The following is a 19436-nucleotide window of genomic DNA, read 5'->3' as shown; positions in this document are numbered from 1 at the left end:
TGTATGATAAACCCATTGTTTCATGTTCTCTGTGTGTGTATATAAATCTCTCCTCTGTTTTTTCCACCAAATGCATCCGATGAAGTGAGCTGTAGCTCACGAAAGCTTATGCTCTAATAAATTTGTTAGTCTCTAAGGTGCCACAAGTACTCCTTTTCTTCTTGCTGCATTCTCTGTTACCCTGAAGTCCCTGGGATTAGTGCCCAGTCCCACATATTTCCCAACTGTATTGAATTTTTCTGATTCATGGTAGCCCACCTTCAGTCACTGCAACCAGCAAGCCATTTAAATAGTTTGTTGACCTAAAAGCAACACTGTATCCTCCTCACTGACAGAGATTGTCAATTACAAGGTAACAAGCTTTCCACTTGCTATAGCAGCCCAGCCTGGGAAGTTATTTTTCTGAGTTCTGTGTAACAGAGAGGTTGAGTGAATGTTGTCTTGTTTCTCTAAAGTAGCTGGCCTCAGAGACTATAACATCCTGCCACTTTCTCATAGTTAAAGACGGTATTACTATAGCTCAAAGGGTAGTGATTGGTGTGGTAGGTGACAGGTTCAAACCCTGCTGATGACCATGTTATGTAGCCATGGTCTATTGCATGACCCAGCAGATACCCTTCCTACTACATTTCAGCCATATCAGATCAACTAGTGATCTGTCTAGTTTGTATCTCTAACAGTGGCCTCAATCAGATGCTTGAGAGGAAGGTGCTAGAGTCCACTTAGTGAACAATAAAGAACAGGCGGTCCACAGGTGAAATTTCATCCTCATTCCCCTCAGATGGAGGTTAACTTGTGCCCTGAAGCATGAGAATTAAATATCATTTCGATATGACCATTCTGGTTTGATATGTGATGTAACTGTGGTGTTCTTGTTATCCAGATAAATGGCTAATCTTCTTTTGTTTCCTCCTAAGCTCCCTTCCTCAGGGATGTCTTGTGGCAGTGAATTCCACAGGGTGATTGTGATGTGTACCCCCAAAAAAAGGGATTTCCTTTATCAGGTTTAAATGTTTTGCCTCTCAATTTTATTGAAATTCCCTTGTTCTTGTACTGAGAGAGGGTGAATAGAAACCGTCTCACCAATTCACCTTTGCTATTCATTTCTTTTTGTACCTCTATCATGCCTACTTCTTTGTTAAGCACTGTATAAGAGCTAAGTATTATTAATTATTATTATTATTCATCTCTTCTCTAAACAGTCTTAGTCTGCATAGTCTCTGTTCACAGAGACATCCTTCCAGGCCTCTCATTTCTATCACTCATCTCTGAAAGAAGAAGCAAAAGCATTCTCTTTCTAGAGATAACGTGAACAGAACTGAATCCAGTATCCCAGGTGAGGACATACCGTCAATTTAGAAAATGGCATGGTGATACTTTAAGCATCTTCCATCCCATTCTTTAAACATTGTCACATTATGTTTGCTTTTTTAACTGCCACTGAGCACTGAGCAGCTGTTCTCAGCTGAGCTGCCAACAGTAAACCCAGATCTTTCTTCCTGAGTAGTTAGTTAATTTAAAAAACAGCAATGTATATGTGTGGTTCAAATTATTCCTTATTACTTCATTTGTCAACATTAGAGCTTGTAGAAAAACAGTAGAAAAAATTGTGAATTATTTCTAATTTTTTGTGTGAGAACTTTTGAATTAAAAGATAAAGAGCCTATAATATAAAGTAGTTGAAAAGAGGAATTTTTTTTGTCAAAAACTTTCATTAAAAATTGGAATATTTTCCAGCAGCTCTAGTCAACATTAAATTCTCTAAAAAAAAAAAAACCCAAAAAAGAGGAGTACTTGTGGCATCTTAGAGACTAACAAATTTATTTGAGCATGACCTTTCGTGGGCTAGAACCCACTTCATCGGCTTATGCTCAAATAAATGTGTTAGTCTTTAAGGTGCCAAAAGGACTCCTGTTCTTTTTGCTGATACAGCCTAACATGGCTGCCCCTCTGAAACCTATTAAATTCTCTATGCCATCATGCTGCGCATTTACCTAGTTTTGAGTTCTGATGATCCTGATGAGATCATAGAACATAGGCAGGTAGGCATTTTGAACGTTTTACCCACATGCTCATATGTTCTAGAAGACAAGACAGCATACAAGTAAGAGTTGAAGTTTAAGGGGGAACCTGAGAGGTTATAAGGAAGATTTTGGAAGACAAGGTTACAGAGAGAGGCTATGAGGAAAATTTGACAATAGCCAAAGTCTCAATTTCAAAAGCCCACCTTGATTATCACTACAAAAGGTTTCCCCTCCCTCCCCTCCAACTTCCTGCTTAATAGCTCACCTTAAGTGATCACTCTTGTTACAGTGTGTATGGTAACACCCATTGTTTCGTGTTCTCTATGTATACAAATCTCCCCCCTGTATTTTCCACTGAATGCATCCGATGAAGTGAGCTGTAACTCACGAAAGCTTATGCTCAAATAAATGTGTTAGTCTCTAAGGTGCCACAAGTACTCCTTTTCTTTTTAAAAGCAACTGAGGCACTCAGCCTAAATGCCACTGATTTTCCAATGGGACTTAGGGTCCTAACTGGTGAACTCACTTTTGAAAATGAGATGTAAGAGCCCAAATCACTTGAAAATTTTGCCCATGACAGCTGACCTGTTCTAACACACCTTTACATCCTAGTCTACACAAAGCCTGAATAAGCACCTATTACTTTCCATTGTTTGGTTTTAAACATGTTAGTGTCTGTCCAGAGTGGTAAATGCTTATACTGATCATTGAATGTTTCTGTCTCTGGTCTCCCATTGCAAACATCAACCTGGTAAGAGATTTAACTTGTCAAAACTGCTGGGGTGAAACTTCTAACCACATTTATAGTGCTGCACAGCACATAACAGGATATAACTGGCAAACAACAAATCCAGTGTGTGACACTAGAGGGTGGTGCTGCACTTTTCAGTGACTTGCATTGTTACATCAATGATGAGAATGGGTTTGTGAACAATGAGAGCTGGAGTTTTGCCAAGGGGAAATGGCTGTTCTAAGGCCCAGTTTTGCAACCACCAAAAGTCCTCTGACTAGAGCGAGGCTGGTGCCTGTTTAAGGGGCTTGATGGAGTAATAACAATTCCAGTTTGACTTCTGTTCCCCAGAATGCTTTCACTTTTACAACTCTTCCTGCTTGTAAGTCATCACCATAACTTACCTGGGGACTGATACTCCCTAGCAGAGATAACATTTGAAGCAGAGTGACTCTGAAAAGCTACCATACCACATAAGGCCTCAGATCCAAATCTCAGATCCCAAAGGGCTGTTCAAAATCCATATCTGGATCCAGATCCAAATATTATTGCCTGCACTCATCCTTGTTCAGGAGCTGTGTCAGCCTCACTCCTGGGCAGCTCTGCAAAGCCATCTTAAAAGCAACTGCCACGGGTAGCAATCTGCCCTGCATTTCACCACAGAGCTTCAGTTTATAGCATTGCTCCTGTGGACCAGAGTGCAGGGCAAGGAAGATCTCCCTGTATCCTCATTACCAAAGCAAATCTTGGGGAAAGATCTGATGACAGTGCAGGAAGTGAAAGAAGGAAACATGGTTTCAAATAGAGTGGAGAAAAGGCACAGACTCTCGGCGTGGTTCCTGCATTCCTAGCAGGAGGGAAGTTAAAGTATTTTATTCTCTAAAGGGCCTCCCCTCCCCCTGCTCTAATTGCTTGTTTTAGCTACTGAGGCTATGGCATCTTTTCCTATTTATGCTCTCTACTCTTCCCCTTCTCCCTGCTTCTTAAATGTGAATTCCAATTTATCTATCACTGCTGGCATTGCCAAAGTCAGTCTCTCCCTAATGTTGCTGCTGTGTTCTGGCATTTTGGTAAAGAGTGAGTGGTCCTTTGTAATATAATAGTCTGTAGAAAGTTTTGTAATACTTCAAGATCAGAGGGATTAGAGTGGGGCTAAAGTTATAATGATTATTATAAATAATGTGCAAAGTATCTGATTATTTTTTTGTGCATTTTTACTTACCTTTATGCCCTTCCAGATCCTCAACCCTATCCTGACCTAGCAGAGATTCTCAGGCCAACATACTGCAACAGACGTCAGTAAGAGCTTTGGGTGTGGCTAGCAAAGTCAGGATTAGGTTCTCAACATCCCCTGAACTTCAGTTCATATGGAAAGTTGCTTTAAGCAGCTTTCAAATTTCACCATATAGCTCCTGAGAGCTTGATTGCTGCTCATCAGTTTCTCATCTTCAGATGCCAGGATACAGGCAGTTGTTCACTGTTTAAATCCTCATTTAAAAGATTCTCCTCAAATCAGTAGTTTTGGAAACACTTCGTTCCAACAGGGAATAAGATTGTGAATGAGGGATTTGGGAATTCCACCTAAATTCCTGTAGCAAACAAGGAGCTCTTGTCCCACTGTGAAAATAATACTTTACATTTGTCTAGCATCTCCACTCTGAGGAGATCAATGCACTTTATACCTGTCAATTGATTTTCACAACCCCCACTGTAGATGTTAAAAGATAGCAAGGTAAAGTGACCAAGGTCACAAAGCAAGCCAGTGTCAGAGATGGAATTAGCACTCAAATCTCTTGAAGCCTAGTCCTATGCTCTAGCCATTAGCTGATGCTGCATCTCTTAATTCCCTAAATGCCCAGCATATCCTTAATGGCAGCAAGCAGTGTGATAACTCATAATCAACCACCTGATTCACCTTGTATGGAACAGGGAAAGTCTGGAAAAATATGGGATTTCTGAACTCATGTAGGTTATTAATGTTTATGAATTTTGGCCCCAAATAGAGTCTTTTTAGCTGCCACCTTCCAGTCTCCTTGCCAGAAAGGGGATGTCAGATTTTCCATTATAAATCGCTATTTTCAGGCATTTGTAATTCAACTACTGAAGATAAACCAAAATAAAAAGAGACCTCTAATTGAAAATAATATTAATTGTGGCATTAATTGACCAAAGCTGGGAATGTGCAATGGAGACTAATACTCTGTCTCCAACTCCTGCTCCACCTTCCTCTGATGAGGCAGAAACCCTAAAGTTGCATTGATCTCCTGGTTCTTGCTTTGTGTCCTGATGCTAACTGCATCTAGCCATCAGTCTGGATATTTGACTCTACAGTCCCTGAAATCTTTAACAGAGGAAAAGACAGAGCAATGAGACCCAATAAAGAAACTGATACATTAGTGAAGCCACCCACCCAGCCATGCATTTTTTTTAGTTTATTTTCGTGAGCTTACTTTGATGCGGTTATGATTGTTCATGTATTTCAGTTACTACTTTCCCCACAATGGCTGGTTCCCTAGTTATTTGTTGCAGGGGGTGTTTGGAACTTATGGCTGATTTTCATTTAGGATCTGATTCTGCGCATTGTGGTCAATGAAACCAAGAGCAGATCCTTAATACAAAGGAACAATCCATTTGACATTTATGGTTTCACTTCTCCCAGCTGCATATAGATGACCCTTAGTACTTTCCTCCTGTATTTTCAGTTCAACACAGGGCGCTCCCTGCTTTCTATCAAAGTATTATGTAATATTGCTGTGTACTATTAAACAGCCACAATATTCCATCCCAGAGGTGGCTGCATTCAGCAATGAGTGAAGCGTTCTCTCTATTTGTACTGTTTTTATAGCCAGTTTTTAAAGTATTTTGAGATCTTTAGACAAGACACAGCATAAATACCAGTAATTATTTATTAGAGCCTATAGTCATCTAAACTCTGAATGTCTAAAACAGCATCCTTTCCTTTTGTGAAACATAGAGTACATGCTGAGTTGGTGTTAAATAACCTTTCAGAAAGCTCCAGGATCACCACATCTCCACTCATAAAGAATTAATCCTGCACGTTTTCCCTAGAAAATGCTTTAATTATTAAACACTTTTTTTAAAGTTTGCAAGAGAAATGAATTTAAATGGACATATTAAAAAATTCAAGAATTCTCTAATGAGGTAGTCATTCAAGCATGTCTACATAATTTTAGATGAGGCAATTAACAAAATATGAGTCTACTGTCTGTTAGAGCTGTTCAACATTGTTTTGATATCGTTTGTCTTAGAAAGGTCTATATTGCGATAGGTTTTCACATGAAGTCCTGAACAGGTTGTTTGAAAGGTGTTTAATCAATATCACAGGTCCACAGAAGAAATACTCCAATCATTACAGTTTGGGATAGCAAGGAAAGACAGTTCACTCACCATGTTTGCAGTGTCTAGGAAGGCTGCTCAGAAAGGATGTCAATAACCTACCAGTAACAGTGTCTGGCCCCACATGGAAAGTGATCTCTCCCTTTTAGATTGTAGAAGAAGGTTAGGCCATCAGTCCCCAGGGAACAATAGATTCTTGGAAACCTTTTATGGCTTCAAGAGCTTAAGACAGGGAACCCTATTTTTGGAAGAATCTTATTTCTAACTACATCTGCTTAGTACATGAGTGAGACAGTCAGCTGACAGCCAAGATCCATTTTTAAGGGTGGTTTTCTCTTTACATTCTCCACCTTCCTGGGGGTGGTGGTATTCAATAAGTGAAGACGGCAGTGTAACACATCAATAATCTATACCAGGCTGATAATCCAGCCTCTATAACTGCAGACAAATCACATGGGCTGAACCCTTTCCAAAATGGCTACTGATTTGAAGTGTCTCCATTTCAGGGTGCCCAAATCAAGACATGGAAAACCTGATCAGCTAGGCCAGGGATTGGCAACCTTTGGCACGCAGCCCATCAGGGAAATCCGCTGGCGGGCCGGGACGGTTTGTTTACCTGCAGCATCCGCAGGTTCAGCCAATCGCAGCTCCCACTGGCCGCAGTTCACTGCTCCAGGCCAATGGGGGCTGCGGGAAGTGGCGGCCAGCACATCCCTCGGCCCACGCTGCTTCCCACAGCCCCCATTGGCCTGGAATGGCGAACCGCAGCCAGTGGGAGCTGCGATTGGTCGAACGTGCGGACGCTGCAGGTGAACAAACCATCCCGGCCCGCCCAGCGGATTTCCCTGATGGGCTGCGTGCCAAAGGTTGCCAATCCCTAAACTAGGCTCTATTGAATTGAACTGCAGGTGCAGGTGGCAGGTGCTCAGTACTTCTGAAAATCAGACCCTGGTGTCCCCACCTGGGCACTCAAAATCAGTGGCCACTTTTGAAAACTTTGGACTGAACAACTTTGGTCTCATTTTTCCCATCTTAAAAAAAATAGGAAGAATTTATTTACCTACTTTATAGTGATGAAAGCACAATTCATATAAAGCTTACCTAATGTTTGTAAAGTGTTTAGAGATCATCAGCTGAAAGGTGCTGAGTTTTTTTTAGTGAGTGCAAAGTTTTATTTATTGTCCTGATGAGGCAGAGAAATCCATTTCTCACTGAATGTGGGGATCATACAACTGTACAGCACAGTGCTTAAGCATGGCAGTGGCCATTCCATGTTACAACATGTGCTGATCTTGATTATGTGGACAAGATCAAAATATGTTACCACCATGTTAAGGAACTGCGGCTAGTCCTGGTGAAGACCAGAAATTACAGGACCTGCAGAGTTATCTAGGCTTCAAAGAGATCCATTGCTGACAATGGCGGTCAGCAAGAGAAATGTAAATACTTAGAAGCTACTGCAATCTTGTCTACACTAGGGCTCTCACTAAGCCAATATTTTTCCTAAAATTCTCTAGTGTAAACACAGCCTTAGAAACCCTCCAATGCAAAGCTGTAGAGAAATGCAACAGAGTATCAATATTTACAGCTTTCTTAGAATTGACTGGAGACAAAGCTTTGATTTTTATTAATTATTAATTATTATTATTATTATTATTTGGGGTGGGGGCTAGTTAGTTAGGTGACATCCCCTGCCATATTTACAGATTTTAGGTAGCTTCAATTTGAACCCTAAGCCTTTTGGCAGCATCCCTGTAACCTGAGTACATGCATTGCACTGTGTGTGTGTAACACATTTTCCTTTTGAGCCTTTGCCCACATGCTATAGATTCCTAGTCATGTGTTAAATAATTCCCAGCAAAAATTGTGCACTTCCCAGAGGCTCTTCCTTCATGAGGAGGGGATTAGAAACTCCAGTTCCATTTGATGAATGAAGATTAGATGGATTAAAAAGCTAGTGCCTTTGGGTGTGGAGGGAAGGAAAAATCACACCACTGAAGAAAAAAACAGACAAGAGAAAAGACTGACTTTCCCTTTTCTCTTTGGGGATAGGAGGAATGAGCCAATGGGAAGATCTAAAGACACAATGCAAGGAGTCTGGGCGATTAAATACAATGCAGCACTGTCAATGTCTACTTGCACATTATGGGCTCTATAGCCAATGAATATCCAAATGGATTTAAAGACAGAAAGACACATAGCAAGTGCATCACTGAAATAACAAACCTCTTGGGATGATGGTCCCTTTGTGCTATGAATTCAAATGGGAGAAAAGGAAGTGAAATAAATGGCAGGGCCTGAGGACATGAGGTTGGGAAAGCAGTAGCATTAAAGGGACTATTAAACATAATGTTTTCATAATCTTATGACCAGAAATAAAAATAGTTCAACCAACAGGACATTGCTTTATGGCTCTTGGACCTTGCTCTTCTCCAATACAAGGAAAGGACTTTATTGTTTCAATGAAAGAAAGCCCAGGGATGCTTTCAGACTTAGCAGATTTTTCTTTTTCAAATGGCCAAAAATCTGGTTTTATTGTATTTGGCCAGAGCAATCTGAACCCTAAGAAATGAGGAGGAGCAAGCTAGCTGGCTGGCTCTATGTTTAGGATGGATTGTGTTAGAGATGGGCCCAAGGCACTCATTTCTGATTAGGCTCTGATTGATCCAGATGTTCTGAGCTGGACTTCTGTTCAGACACTTTTATCATTTGCAGCTCCTGTGCATGCACAAGAGATGTGCCTCCAGACCAACTATTTTACAAAATGAACATTACCAGCCCACTTGTTGGGAGTTTCAGCAGAAAAGCCAAGGATGAAACGTGCTATACAAAACTCACCTTTCATCTTTAAGGGTCCATCTACGCTACGAAAATCAGCCATTGCTGACAGGGGTTAACCCCTCCTGTTGACTCTCAACTAGTGTTAAAAACTATTTAAATGCTAGTGTAGACAGGACAAAACTATTTAGTTCACCATTACAGGAAGCAAGACTAGCCTTGTCTAGGCTAGGGAAGTCTGTGAACCTTTCCCACTGTTGCTAGCACTAGTTCTGCACTGTTGGTGCTGGCAGTATTGGAACCCCTAGTGCAGACAGGTTGCTGGCGGTTGCTAGACTCTTAACTCTTGATTAGACTCTTAGTGTTTTAAGTGCCAGCAGCCCCTCTGCACTAGGGCTATGCGGGAGCTGTATTGGTGTTCGCAATAGTGGGGCATTTTTGGCAAGACCATGGAGACCACATTCTACCTGGTCTCTATAATGCTTTCTGGAACTGGTTAACTCCCTGCAGCACTGGTGTGGGAACTGGTTTTACTTCCTAATGCAGCCCGCCCTAAAAGGGTGCCCTCCAAGTCAAGTGAGGTGCCTGCTGCTGCCTATCTTGTGCTGCTATATTTTTAAGATGTCTCAGTCAGGATGAGGGCATGTGGAGTTAATGCTATACAAACACCCATGAAAACGCAGTCTGAACCCTGCAGAGTTTACACTCTGACAGAACACAATGTGTGTGTGTGTGTGTGGAAGGAGGCAGGAGGGAGGAAGAGGAGATGTAGTGTGGGCCAGTGGGTAGGGCACTCCACTGGGACTCACACCCTCTGGCTTGTATTCCTGGCTCTGCCACTGATCATGGCTGGCTGACCTTGGACAAGTCGCTTCCTCTCTCTCTGTGCCTTTGTTTCTCCTCCCATCCTGTCTCATCTGTTTCACGAGTCTGAGGCAGTGGAATCCCTTGTTCTGTGTTTGTACAGCACCTACCATAATGGGGCTCTGGTCTCAGTTGAGGCTTCTAGGTGCAAATGTAATGCAAACAATTAATTTTTAAAAAGTGACAGAAATGGTCCCACAGATTATCCACAACTTGGCTAAAGGGTGTTAAATTCTGAGCTTGCAGTCCAGCCATTTTCCTAATCACTAAAATTTTCTACAAATCATTAGTGTGCATGCACACCCCTCTCCCCACATGTGGTGTCTCAGCTGGGGGTAAAACCCCACCCAGGTCCAATGAAGGGTGCTCTTCAGAGCTCTCAGAACCTTCACTTTTTTCCTCTTCAGCATACAATTTTCCTCTTACTTGTCCAATCTGATTGGCTTTGCCAGTTGTTTACAGCTGTGATCTGCCAGCCTTGTGCTGGAACCAGGGATGAGAAGAGATGCTGCTGGAGCAAGTCTGCGCCTGCGTCACTGTCAGCAGCTTGCAGCACAATAACACATGTGCTTGCTCAGGAAGGAAATGCAGGCAGGGAAATAAATTGTCTCAATAATTCATGAGCTTTATAGCCCAGTGCAAATTATACCCAGGGTCTGTCATAAAATTCAAGTTCATGTCCCATTATAGTAAAGCTCCTTAATAATATCAAAGTGGTTTATTCATAATGGTACTTATGATCAGTGCAATATAATCTTTGGAAACCATTAAGTGATAAACCTGCAACATCCAAAGTGAAGCATCAGTAGACACTGAACACAGTAGGAGGCAGTGAGAAGACATCCCCTGTCCTGCCTTTGCCTGTTGCACTGCCTTCAAATACCATTTATTCACTATGCAAAATACATTCTCCTCATCAATAAAATATGCATTACTATCGAGGAGGGGCTGGCTTTGTGGATTAAGCAGCAGGTTTGAAATACTTAGACTGCCTGGAACTCACGTTCTAACGCCAGCAGGTCTGGTCTTTTGAAGCAGGGACTGTCTCTTTGTGTGTTCATTCAGTGCCTAGAACAGTGGGACATATGTCTGAGATGCTTCCACAATACATATAATAATAGGGCTCAGCCCTTTATCTTCCCAAGGTAGTGGATTGAGTTTCATATGGTTTATCCTGTGGGGCATTTTCAGAACAGATGTTTAAAGCCAAAGTCCTGTTTGCTTTGATTAAAAATTCCCTGGTATTTTTCATAAAAGCAGGTTTTGCCCTGATTGTGTTGATTGGAGCAATATTTCCTCTCCCACACATCTTCCACAACCTGTTGTGCGATTGGTTTGCACTGGTTGTCTGCCTAGCTTCCAGCCCAGAGGTGGCTGCATTTAACAGTGGATGAAATCAGAGTATATTTACATAGTTCAGAAAGAGCTTTGGGAAGAAAGGTTCCCCTAATACTGGGCCAGATCCTCAGTCAGCATAGTCACTGAAGTCAACATAAATCATCATAGTTACACCAGCTGAGGATCTGGCCTCAGCTCATATCTCAAGCAAATGTATAATTTACAGCAAATATTTAGTTTTTCCCGTTATCTGCAATCAGATGACAATTTTCTCTATTTTCTTGGTGACTGAAAATTTATTACGAGAATAATTTTGGAATGTTACATGGCCTCTAGCTTGTGCACAAGCATCTGAAATTAAGGTGAGTTGGCTAGTTTTTAGTGAACGACTGGTCATATGGTGGTGTTTCTGAGCCTTTGATGGCTGAATATGCCTCTTAGGATCACACTTCCAGTGTGAATCCTTTGCATTTGCAAATTCACAATTCACTTTCTATCAAAATTCTCTCATAGGTGTATACAACTGGCTGTTTCTGCAAACAGTCCTGCCTATAATCCTGTTCTTTAAAAGACTCCTAGGAAGTCAATGGGCAAGGGGCCCTGACACAGGTCAAGTAAATTCAATGGTTTATTTGAATGGGTAATTGTGGCAATTGTGTTGGGGTGCACTTGGCTCAATAACAGAATTTTGGATTTCTCCTTTGTGTGAGATGGGAGGGAAAAATGCATTTTTTTAGAAGGAAAAATGTTGTTTTTTTCTGATTATCGTTGTCGGCTTTTCCTGCAGCTGTATAACCAAAGCCTGGGGTAACCTCCCCTCCCATTCTTCTAAAGATGCACAAATCAAGATGTGAGTGAATAGCTGCTCCGACGAGCCAGAACTGAGTGTATTGTAATTGCTAGAACTGATTATATAGTAATTGGACAATGTGCCATAACTGCTCTGCTTTATGAGCACACAGATTAAGGAACTTGTTATGCACTCACATCAGAGAAATTGCAGGGCACTGACATGAACAAAACCTACTTAGAGGTTTTGTAAGACCTATGTGTTCAGCAATGGCAGAATGCAGGGCTACCCTGAAGTTTGAGAAAGAGCACAGGACTGGGAGCAAGGAACTCCTGACAGCTATGACACTGCTGCTTCCAGCTGAAAGCAAGTTACTTGTCCTTTCTGCCTCTGCTTGCCCACGTATAAAATGGGACAATAATATTTACCTACCTACCTGACACAGTGCTGTGAAGAGCTTTTAGGAAGCATAACAAGCTCATCAGACCCTAAGAACAAAGCCCACTTACCGCATATGCCTCTTAGAAATGTATGTATAGATTGTGAGCTTTTTAGGGCAAAGGCTTTCTTTTTGTTTTGTGTCTGTACAGCCCCTATCACAATAGGGTCCTGGCCCATGACTGGGGCTCCTAGGCAATTGTGTAATACAAATAACGAATAATAATAGCAGTTGGTTTTCTCTTCTCTTCATGGGGAAACTGAGGCACAAAGATGCTAAAGCCCATGTCTTCAAAAGTAGCCTCTAATACTGGGTGCCAATTGATTTCTGTTGGAATTGGCAGGTGCTCAGCACCTCTGAAAATCAAGCTTCTATACACTGTGATACCCCCAAATTAGAAAGCGCTTTTGAAAGTTTGGCCCAAGGTTTATACAGCAGGAATTGGTAGTAAAAGCAAGAATTGAATCCAGGAGTCCTAACTCTCATTTTTCTGCTCTAGCCACTACATAACACTTCCTCATTGGCCTTACTGCTGTAGTGTAGACTATAAATTGGATGAAAGAAAAGGGCTGATAACATGTCCAAACTTCCAGTCACCTCTACTGCTTGAATCTGCCCTTACAAGTGGCACAGTACTTAGAAAACTGTTTCATGAAGCGCAGGAGACAGAGACATGGAAAAGCTGACCCATTTTGTTTCTCAGATGCCTCCCAAACTTTGTTATACAGCATTAAGATTGCCCACTGGGAGCTCCTGTTCTTCTAGCATGGGGAGATTGGCTAAATTTAAACCCCTGTAAACCAGCAAATGCAAAGTTAAGGTATATGCCACGCCAGCAGTGCCACCGTAACTCTGACCCTAGGAGCTGGCAATAGCTACTAGGAATAGATCAGTAAAGGGGGTGCCACAATAAGGAGACATGGGGAGGTCTATGGGAATATACCATTACTTCTGTTGTGCTCCACAGATTGGAACTGCAGCACTTATCTGCACACACTCAACTGCCTTCACTGTTAGAGGTAGTTGTACTGAATGGTGGAGGGATTAACTGGAGCAGCTTGGCAGAGCTGTGACTGACGAGATGTGAATGTGTGCACTGAAGGACCATGTATGCTTCATTTCAGCACTGAGTTCTGTAAGTTGTGTCCACAGAGGTGCACAAAGGTATCTTCTTGCCAGGGGGATTGGCAGCAGGCTGGTGATCCCAAGGCTTACTAAGGCAGTGTCTCAGGAGGAATCCTCAGGGCCTGGGTGAATGGGAGGCAACATTTAGCAAGTCTGGGGTGTCTTACGGGAAATGGGCTCAGTGTTTGAGGGTCTGCAGAGTTGAATCAGGCATTGCCACTAAGCCTCCCCTTTCTGTCCACACACACTAAACCCTCCCATTGAAGTCTGGTGCTGCTTTCCACCCAAGCTATAAGCTAAAGCCCAAGTGTTGCTTTTGCTTAGGCTAGTAACCCATCTGCTTTGCAGTGAGGATGCAGACTAACTCACCGGAATGCTGATAGTCGTCCAATGCCTTCCCACAGTTCTCTTCATGCAGAAGGACAGACAATTGCTCCCACAATTCACTGGGAAAAATTCATAGAGAAGCTCAATTTACTGCAGCACAAGGAATCCTAGGATGTGCGCCTAGATATCCTACTGCCACATGGGAGTTCAGCACCAGTGAGAACATAGTAAGTCGGGCAGGGTTTTTCACTGTAGCTGCTCACACCCAGGCTAGGCTAACCCAGATGCCAATTACCTGAGTTAACTTTGCAGAGAGGACATATCCTGAGTGTAGGCACTCATAGCACGGCATTCTCTGAACAGTGCCAGGGTGGGGCTCACACTCAGTGCACGGTCACAGCTCGGGTTCAATGAGCACACTATATCACCTTGAGCTGCTTAGGAACTGTGACAACAGCCTACCTGCAAACCCTCTTGCTTCAACAGAGCATTTAGTTTTGTTGCACATGTACACTGCAGTCTCTTTGGCTTGGCAGTTTACCCACCATGACCTATAGCTCCAAATGCTGAGGTTAGTAACTTCCAGGAGTTCTTCCCCAAAGGGGCAATTGGCACTGTGCAATAGCTGAGCTAGCTGCTAAGTGACTGAGATTACTTTGGAGGTGATTAGAGTTATGACTTGAGTACCAGGTGTGCATAAAAAAAGTTTAGAACTAGTTGATTTTGTTAAGTTCTGTTTTAAGGGGGCTGTATTTCATGTACCCCTTGTTCAAGTGATCCCAAATTTGGACCACTGAAACTACCTATCACTCCCAAAAGGCAAAGCAAATTTCAAGACAATCTGAGTCAGCAAGTAGACTTTAGAGCACTTAGAATTGTCCACCTTTAAACAGAAAGAGACAGTCAACCCTACCTACAGCAGAGCGATAATGACTCAAATGACTCATTCTTACCCACTCTATACCTGCTTAATTCATAATTCAGGTTTATTAACCAGTTAGCCACCATTTATGAACAATAGATAGGTATGGAAAAACACATGCAGAGAGGGATACAGAGGATAAAGGATATGAGACAAACTTTTCCTTTAAAGAAAAAAGAACAAAAATAAAAATCATAGCAATTCAGAATCCTAAATCTCCCACTGATGCCACTTGTGTTTGTAGGGCCTAGAATTACTGGGAGTAGGATCAGCTCCATACTGCCGATGGATACAGTCCTTAGGGTTTTAGCCAAATTCTAGCTCAGATAATTATGTTCTTTCTACCTACACTCTCAATGCAGGTTAAATCCTGACTAAAGCAAAGGACTGGAAGCAAGACTTCTTGGTTCTAGTCTCGCCGTTGACGCTTAGCTCAATGAATGAGCTTCAGCTCCATGCCTCCTTTTCCCCAGTTGGGGATGATACTGGCCTTCTCCCCTAAGGAAGGGCTATGGGGCTTAATACATAGATATGTGTAAAGTGCTTTGAAATTCTCAGGTGCAAGGTATTGTGTATGATCAGAGATAGGCCACAGAAAACAGATTTTTGTTTGGTCACTTTGCAAATATGAAGGGGCTTTTGAAAAGGAATAGATGGCTGGCATAACAAGTCAAGGAACAGGTCTCACACAAAATCCACCCCTTTTAACATGCACCCTCCACTCTCAGGAAATACCCATCTGCAAATCCAACCAAAGGACAAGGAATTTTATTTTATAGTGTAAGCAAAGCTGTCTGCTCAGTATTCAGGATTATGACACTGCTAGTCTGCTAAACCCAAGATAGCTTTAGCTGCTGTAAATCTTCTTATGAAAATATTCTCTTCGTCATCAGCCTCTGCCAAGAGGAACAAGTGACAGGGCCCACATTCAGCACCTGTTCCTTCCAGAATCTGCCAGCACTCCTCAAATGGCCATTGAAATGACAGGTGGATGCCAGTCCCCAGAGAAGAAGCCTCTGAGGCTAATGCCAAATAAAGGGAGTGGTTCAAGAACAAGTTTATTTAAGTATATTGTCAGGGGGATTGGCGCTATTTGATATGAAAAGCCACTAATAAGTTTACTCCTGCTGTTCAGACTGAAATCTGCTGATGCTGCTCCTTGGAGGAGTGTTACAGCTAATGAGGTTCAGCCTTGCACACAGATGGGCTTCAGAGCAGGAGCATGTGTTAATCTGTGTGGGGTTTATTCATTTTTTCCCTTTAATGGGATAGTTATTCAATGATAATGTAGTTGCCTGAAATGTTACACACAAAGCTAGCTCCAACTGTTTGGGTAGGTAGCCACAATGCAGACAAACTGGGGATCCATACAGAGCAAATGGCAAGTGCTTTGAAAGGAGAGATTCCACTGAATCAAGCAAAAAAGTGATCGATGTCTGAGGGAGGTTTTATTTAGAATGTAAGAGAGAAAAGTAAATGTGCAGCTGAAGGAATGATCCAAACATGAGCCAGCCTCCTGGGAAGATGTGCAGTATCTGCTTTACATGAAGGCTTGGAGTTGGGGGTGGATGATTAAACATTCAATTTAATGTTGAAATTATATTAAATGTCACTGTGCTTCTGGGACTGGCTGGCTCAGGGAATTTTGGTAATGGATATGGAGTCTTTCACTTCTGCCACTGGTTTGAATCCAGGACTGTTTGGAAGACTTTGAAATTACTCAAGTGTCTTGGTCCAAGGGGCCTTTTACACCAGTGTAAGCTCCTGATCCAAAGTCAATGAAAAGACTCCCATTGATTTTAGTGTGCTTTGGATCAGACCTTAAATCAGGAGTAACTCCAAACACTTGCACAATTCTATACTGAGGGGAGAATCAGGTGTGTGCTTTTTAACAAAATGGGAAAGCAGAAGATTTTTACTGCTCCAAAAGGCTATAACTATGAGAAAGTGGCAATTTGATCTTCAGTTCCATCCCCCATTGTCTCAGAACAGAACAGAGGAGCGGTTTGAATCCATGTTCAGAAAGAATGAAACTCCAAGACTTGCCTCTAAGCCTCCTGTGACATCCCAAAGCAGGGATGCTGGAACAATTTGTATAGTGAGGATGCTGAGAGCCATTGAACCAAATTGTAAACCCTGTATATGATGGAAACCACTTCAAGCCAGGAGGTGCGACAGCATCCCTAATTCCAACACCTATGTCCCAAAGTTGCTCAGCACCACCCTATGGAGTTAGTGTGAACTCCAGCTGCATCTCTCCCATCTACTCCACAAAAAAAGCACAGTTGGATGATTCCATGGATCTGCGTAGGGTATAACATGAGCAGTCACGATGCTGCTAGCTAGACTCCACTGAGCATAGTTACAGCAGTTGGTGCAGGCAACTTACTCCTGTTTAATCAGAGTACAATGGAACTGAGCCTGCAGGTGAGGAGCACCTCCCGAGAAGTGCTTTCAGCTACCAGTGACTCTAATAGCAGTAGGGGCTGCTCAGCAGCTTGCAAGTTACAGCCAAGCTCTGGTCCCACTTAAGTCTCTGCTGAGCACATGTCCTCTGAAAATTAGGATCCCTTAAGGCATCTTCCCATTGACTTCAATGGGACCAGGATTTAGTCCTTACTGCTGTGCTTCCCTCCCCTCACCTCCCCGCTCCTTCGCAGGCACAGTTCAGGTACAGCTCTCTGGCTCCAGGGAAGTTGCCAATGAAGCCTTCCATGGGTATGTCTACACAGCAACTAGACACCTCTGGCTGGCCTGTACCAGCTGACTTGGGCTCATGGGGCTCAAGCTGCAGGGCTGTTCCATGGCTGTGTAGACTTCCAGGCTAAGGCTGGGGCCCAGGCTCTAGGACAGCAGTTCTCAAACTGTGGGTCGGGATCCCAAAGTGGATTGTGACCCTATTTTAATGGGGTCACCAGGGCTGGCTTAGACTTACTGGGGCCTGGGGCTGAAGCCCGAGCCCTACTCCCAGGGGCTGAAGCCTGAGGGCATCAGCCCTGGGCAACGGGGCTTAGGTTACAGATCCCATGCCTGGGGCTGAAGCCTTAGGGTTTCGCCTCTGCTGCCCCACCCCGGGCTTTGCCTTCCCCCATCTCCCCACGGCAGGCTCAGGTTTCAGTCCCCCCCTCCTAGGGTGGTATAGGGTAACCAGATGAAACGGACAAAATATTGGGACACATGGGGGAAGCGGGGAGAAAAAAAAAAAAGTGGCCGGAGCGGAGTTGCCAAAGCAACAACAACAAAACCGGCCGGAGTGGCCAAAACCGTAATATCGGGATAAATGGCGTCCCTACTGTGCATCAGTCGGGACGAGGGACAAAGAACGAAAAATCGGGACAGTCCCGATTTTGTCAGGACATCTGGTCACCCTAGGGTTGTATAGTACTTTTTGTTGTCAGAAGGGGGTCGTGGTTCAATGAAGTTTGAGAACCTCTGCTCTAGGACCCCATGAAATGGGAGGGTCCCAAAGCTTGGGCTTCTGCCCAAGCCCACAAGTCTATACAGCAATGAAACAGCTCTACAGCCCGAGTCAGCTGGCAAGGGCCAGCCAAGGGAGTCTAGTTGCTGTGTAGACATACCCAAAGTTACAAAAATCCAAGTCTTCCTCTGTAGTAATTCATGGCAATAGACTTGTTTTAATCCAACAGCTCTGTGCAAATACAGTATTGCCAACCCCAAGTATTTCATGTGATTGGCTTATGTCATGAAAATTTTAAAAATAAATAAGTCCAGGGTTTTTGTGAGGTCATGCTTTCAAGCTTTTCTCAGCAACCTTGAAGGCTAAAAACCTAAGGGTCTTCACTTTAATTTAAAAAAACACAACTTGGAGATTCTCAAATGACCACAGAACTCCAGGAGCTGGAGCTTTAAAACAGAAACAAATACGAAATTGGTGAGAAAATCAGAGTTGACAACACTGGTGAGTGGAACACACATAAAATCTGCTCCCATAAATTAAATATAAATAAAAATATTTGGCATACATTCATTTTTCAGATTCTTGCACTCAGCTCTCCCTTGATTCTGCTTCTAATCATCCTTATCTGCTGGAAACATCCTTGCTCACTGAGCCTTTTGCTAATTTTTTTTTTTGTAAATGTCTCAGGCTGCTTAGTTTGCCTGCAACTAAGCTTCAAACTGTGAGTAAAGCTGTTGAATCAGATTGAGAGTGGATTATGGAAACAGAAAGTATTTTAGGGGAATTATGCTCTATAAAAATGGAGAAGGCAATAAATGCTTTATGGAATACTAAATCTTAAAATCAAATCCAGTGCTCAAAAAGGCTGGTCTGTGGTGCATCAAAACACCACTGGGAAAAGTTTCAGATTCTCCCTTATTCCTTACTGAGCTCTTACTGTGGCATAAAAAAATTTCAATTAAATTTTACCAGACAATTGTTATATGAATACTAAGAAATAAAATGTAAGAGCTCATGACAAGTATAGTTTGACTTTCTGAGGAAAGACTGGTCATTAAGGACAGGGGAAATGAGAGGTCTTTTGTGAGATATTTTGCATCTTTTGGAAAATACAAAGCTTCTTAGTTAACGTGAGTCATTACATAAAGTAAAACTATTTCCCCATGTTATTTCTCCCCCCCCCCCCACTGTTCCTCAGACATTCTTGTTAACTGCTGGAAATGGCCCATCTTGATTATCACTACAAAAGGTTTTCCTCCTTTCCCCCCTCCTTCCTGCTGGTAATAGCTCATCTTAAATGATCACTCTCCTTACAGTAAAAAGA

General features: G+C 42.6%; 1 protein-coding gene across 2 annotated transcripts in view; it reads right to left on the bottom strand.

Annotated features, from left to right (window-relative positions):
• Positions 1-19436, bottom strand: part of CALML6 (calmodulin like 6) — a 75548-nt gene that overhangs the window by 14001 nt on the left and 42111 nt on the right. Inside the window, exon 3 of one of the 2 annotated variants that reach the window (XM_043500224.1) lies at positions 13815-13891. The exons of the other annotated variant lie outside the window; for it this stretch is intronic. Coding sequence (XP_043356159.1) covers positions 13815-13891 — 77 coding nt within the window. The remainder of the gene's footprint in view (positions 1-13814; positions 13892-19436) is intronic. 2 annotated transcript variants of the gene reach the window in all.

Source organism: Dermochelys coriacea, chromosome 18 (assembly GCF_009764565.3).
Source record: "Dermochelys coriacea isolate rDerCor1 chromosome 18, rDerCor1.pri.v4, whole genome shotgun sequence".
NCBI classification, from domain to species: domain Eukaryota; kingdom Metazoa; phylum Chordata; order Testudines; family Dermochelyidae; genus Dermochelys; species Dermochelys coriacea.
This window is presented reverse-complemented; position numbering and strand designations above follow the sequence as displayed.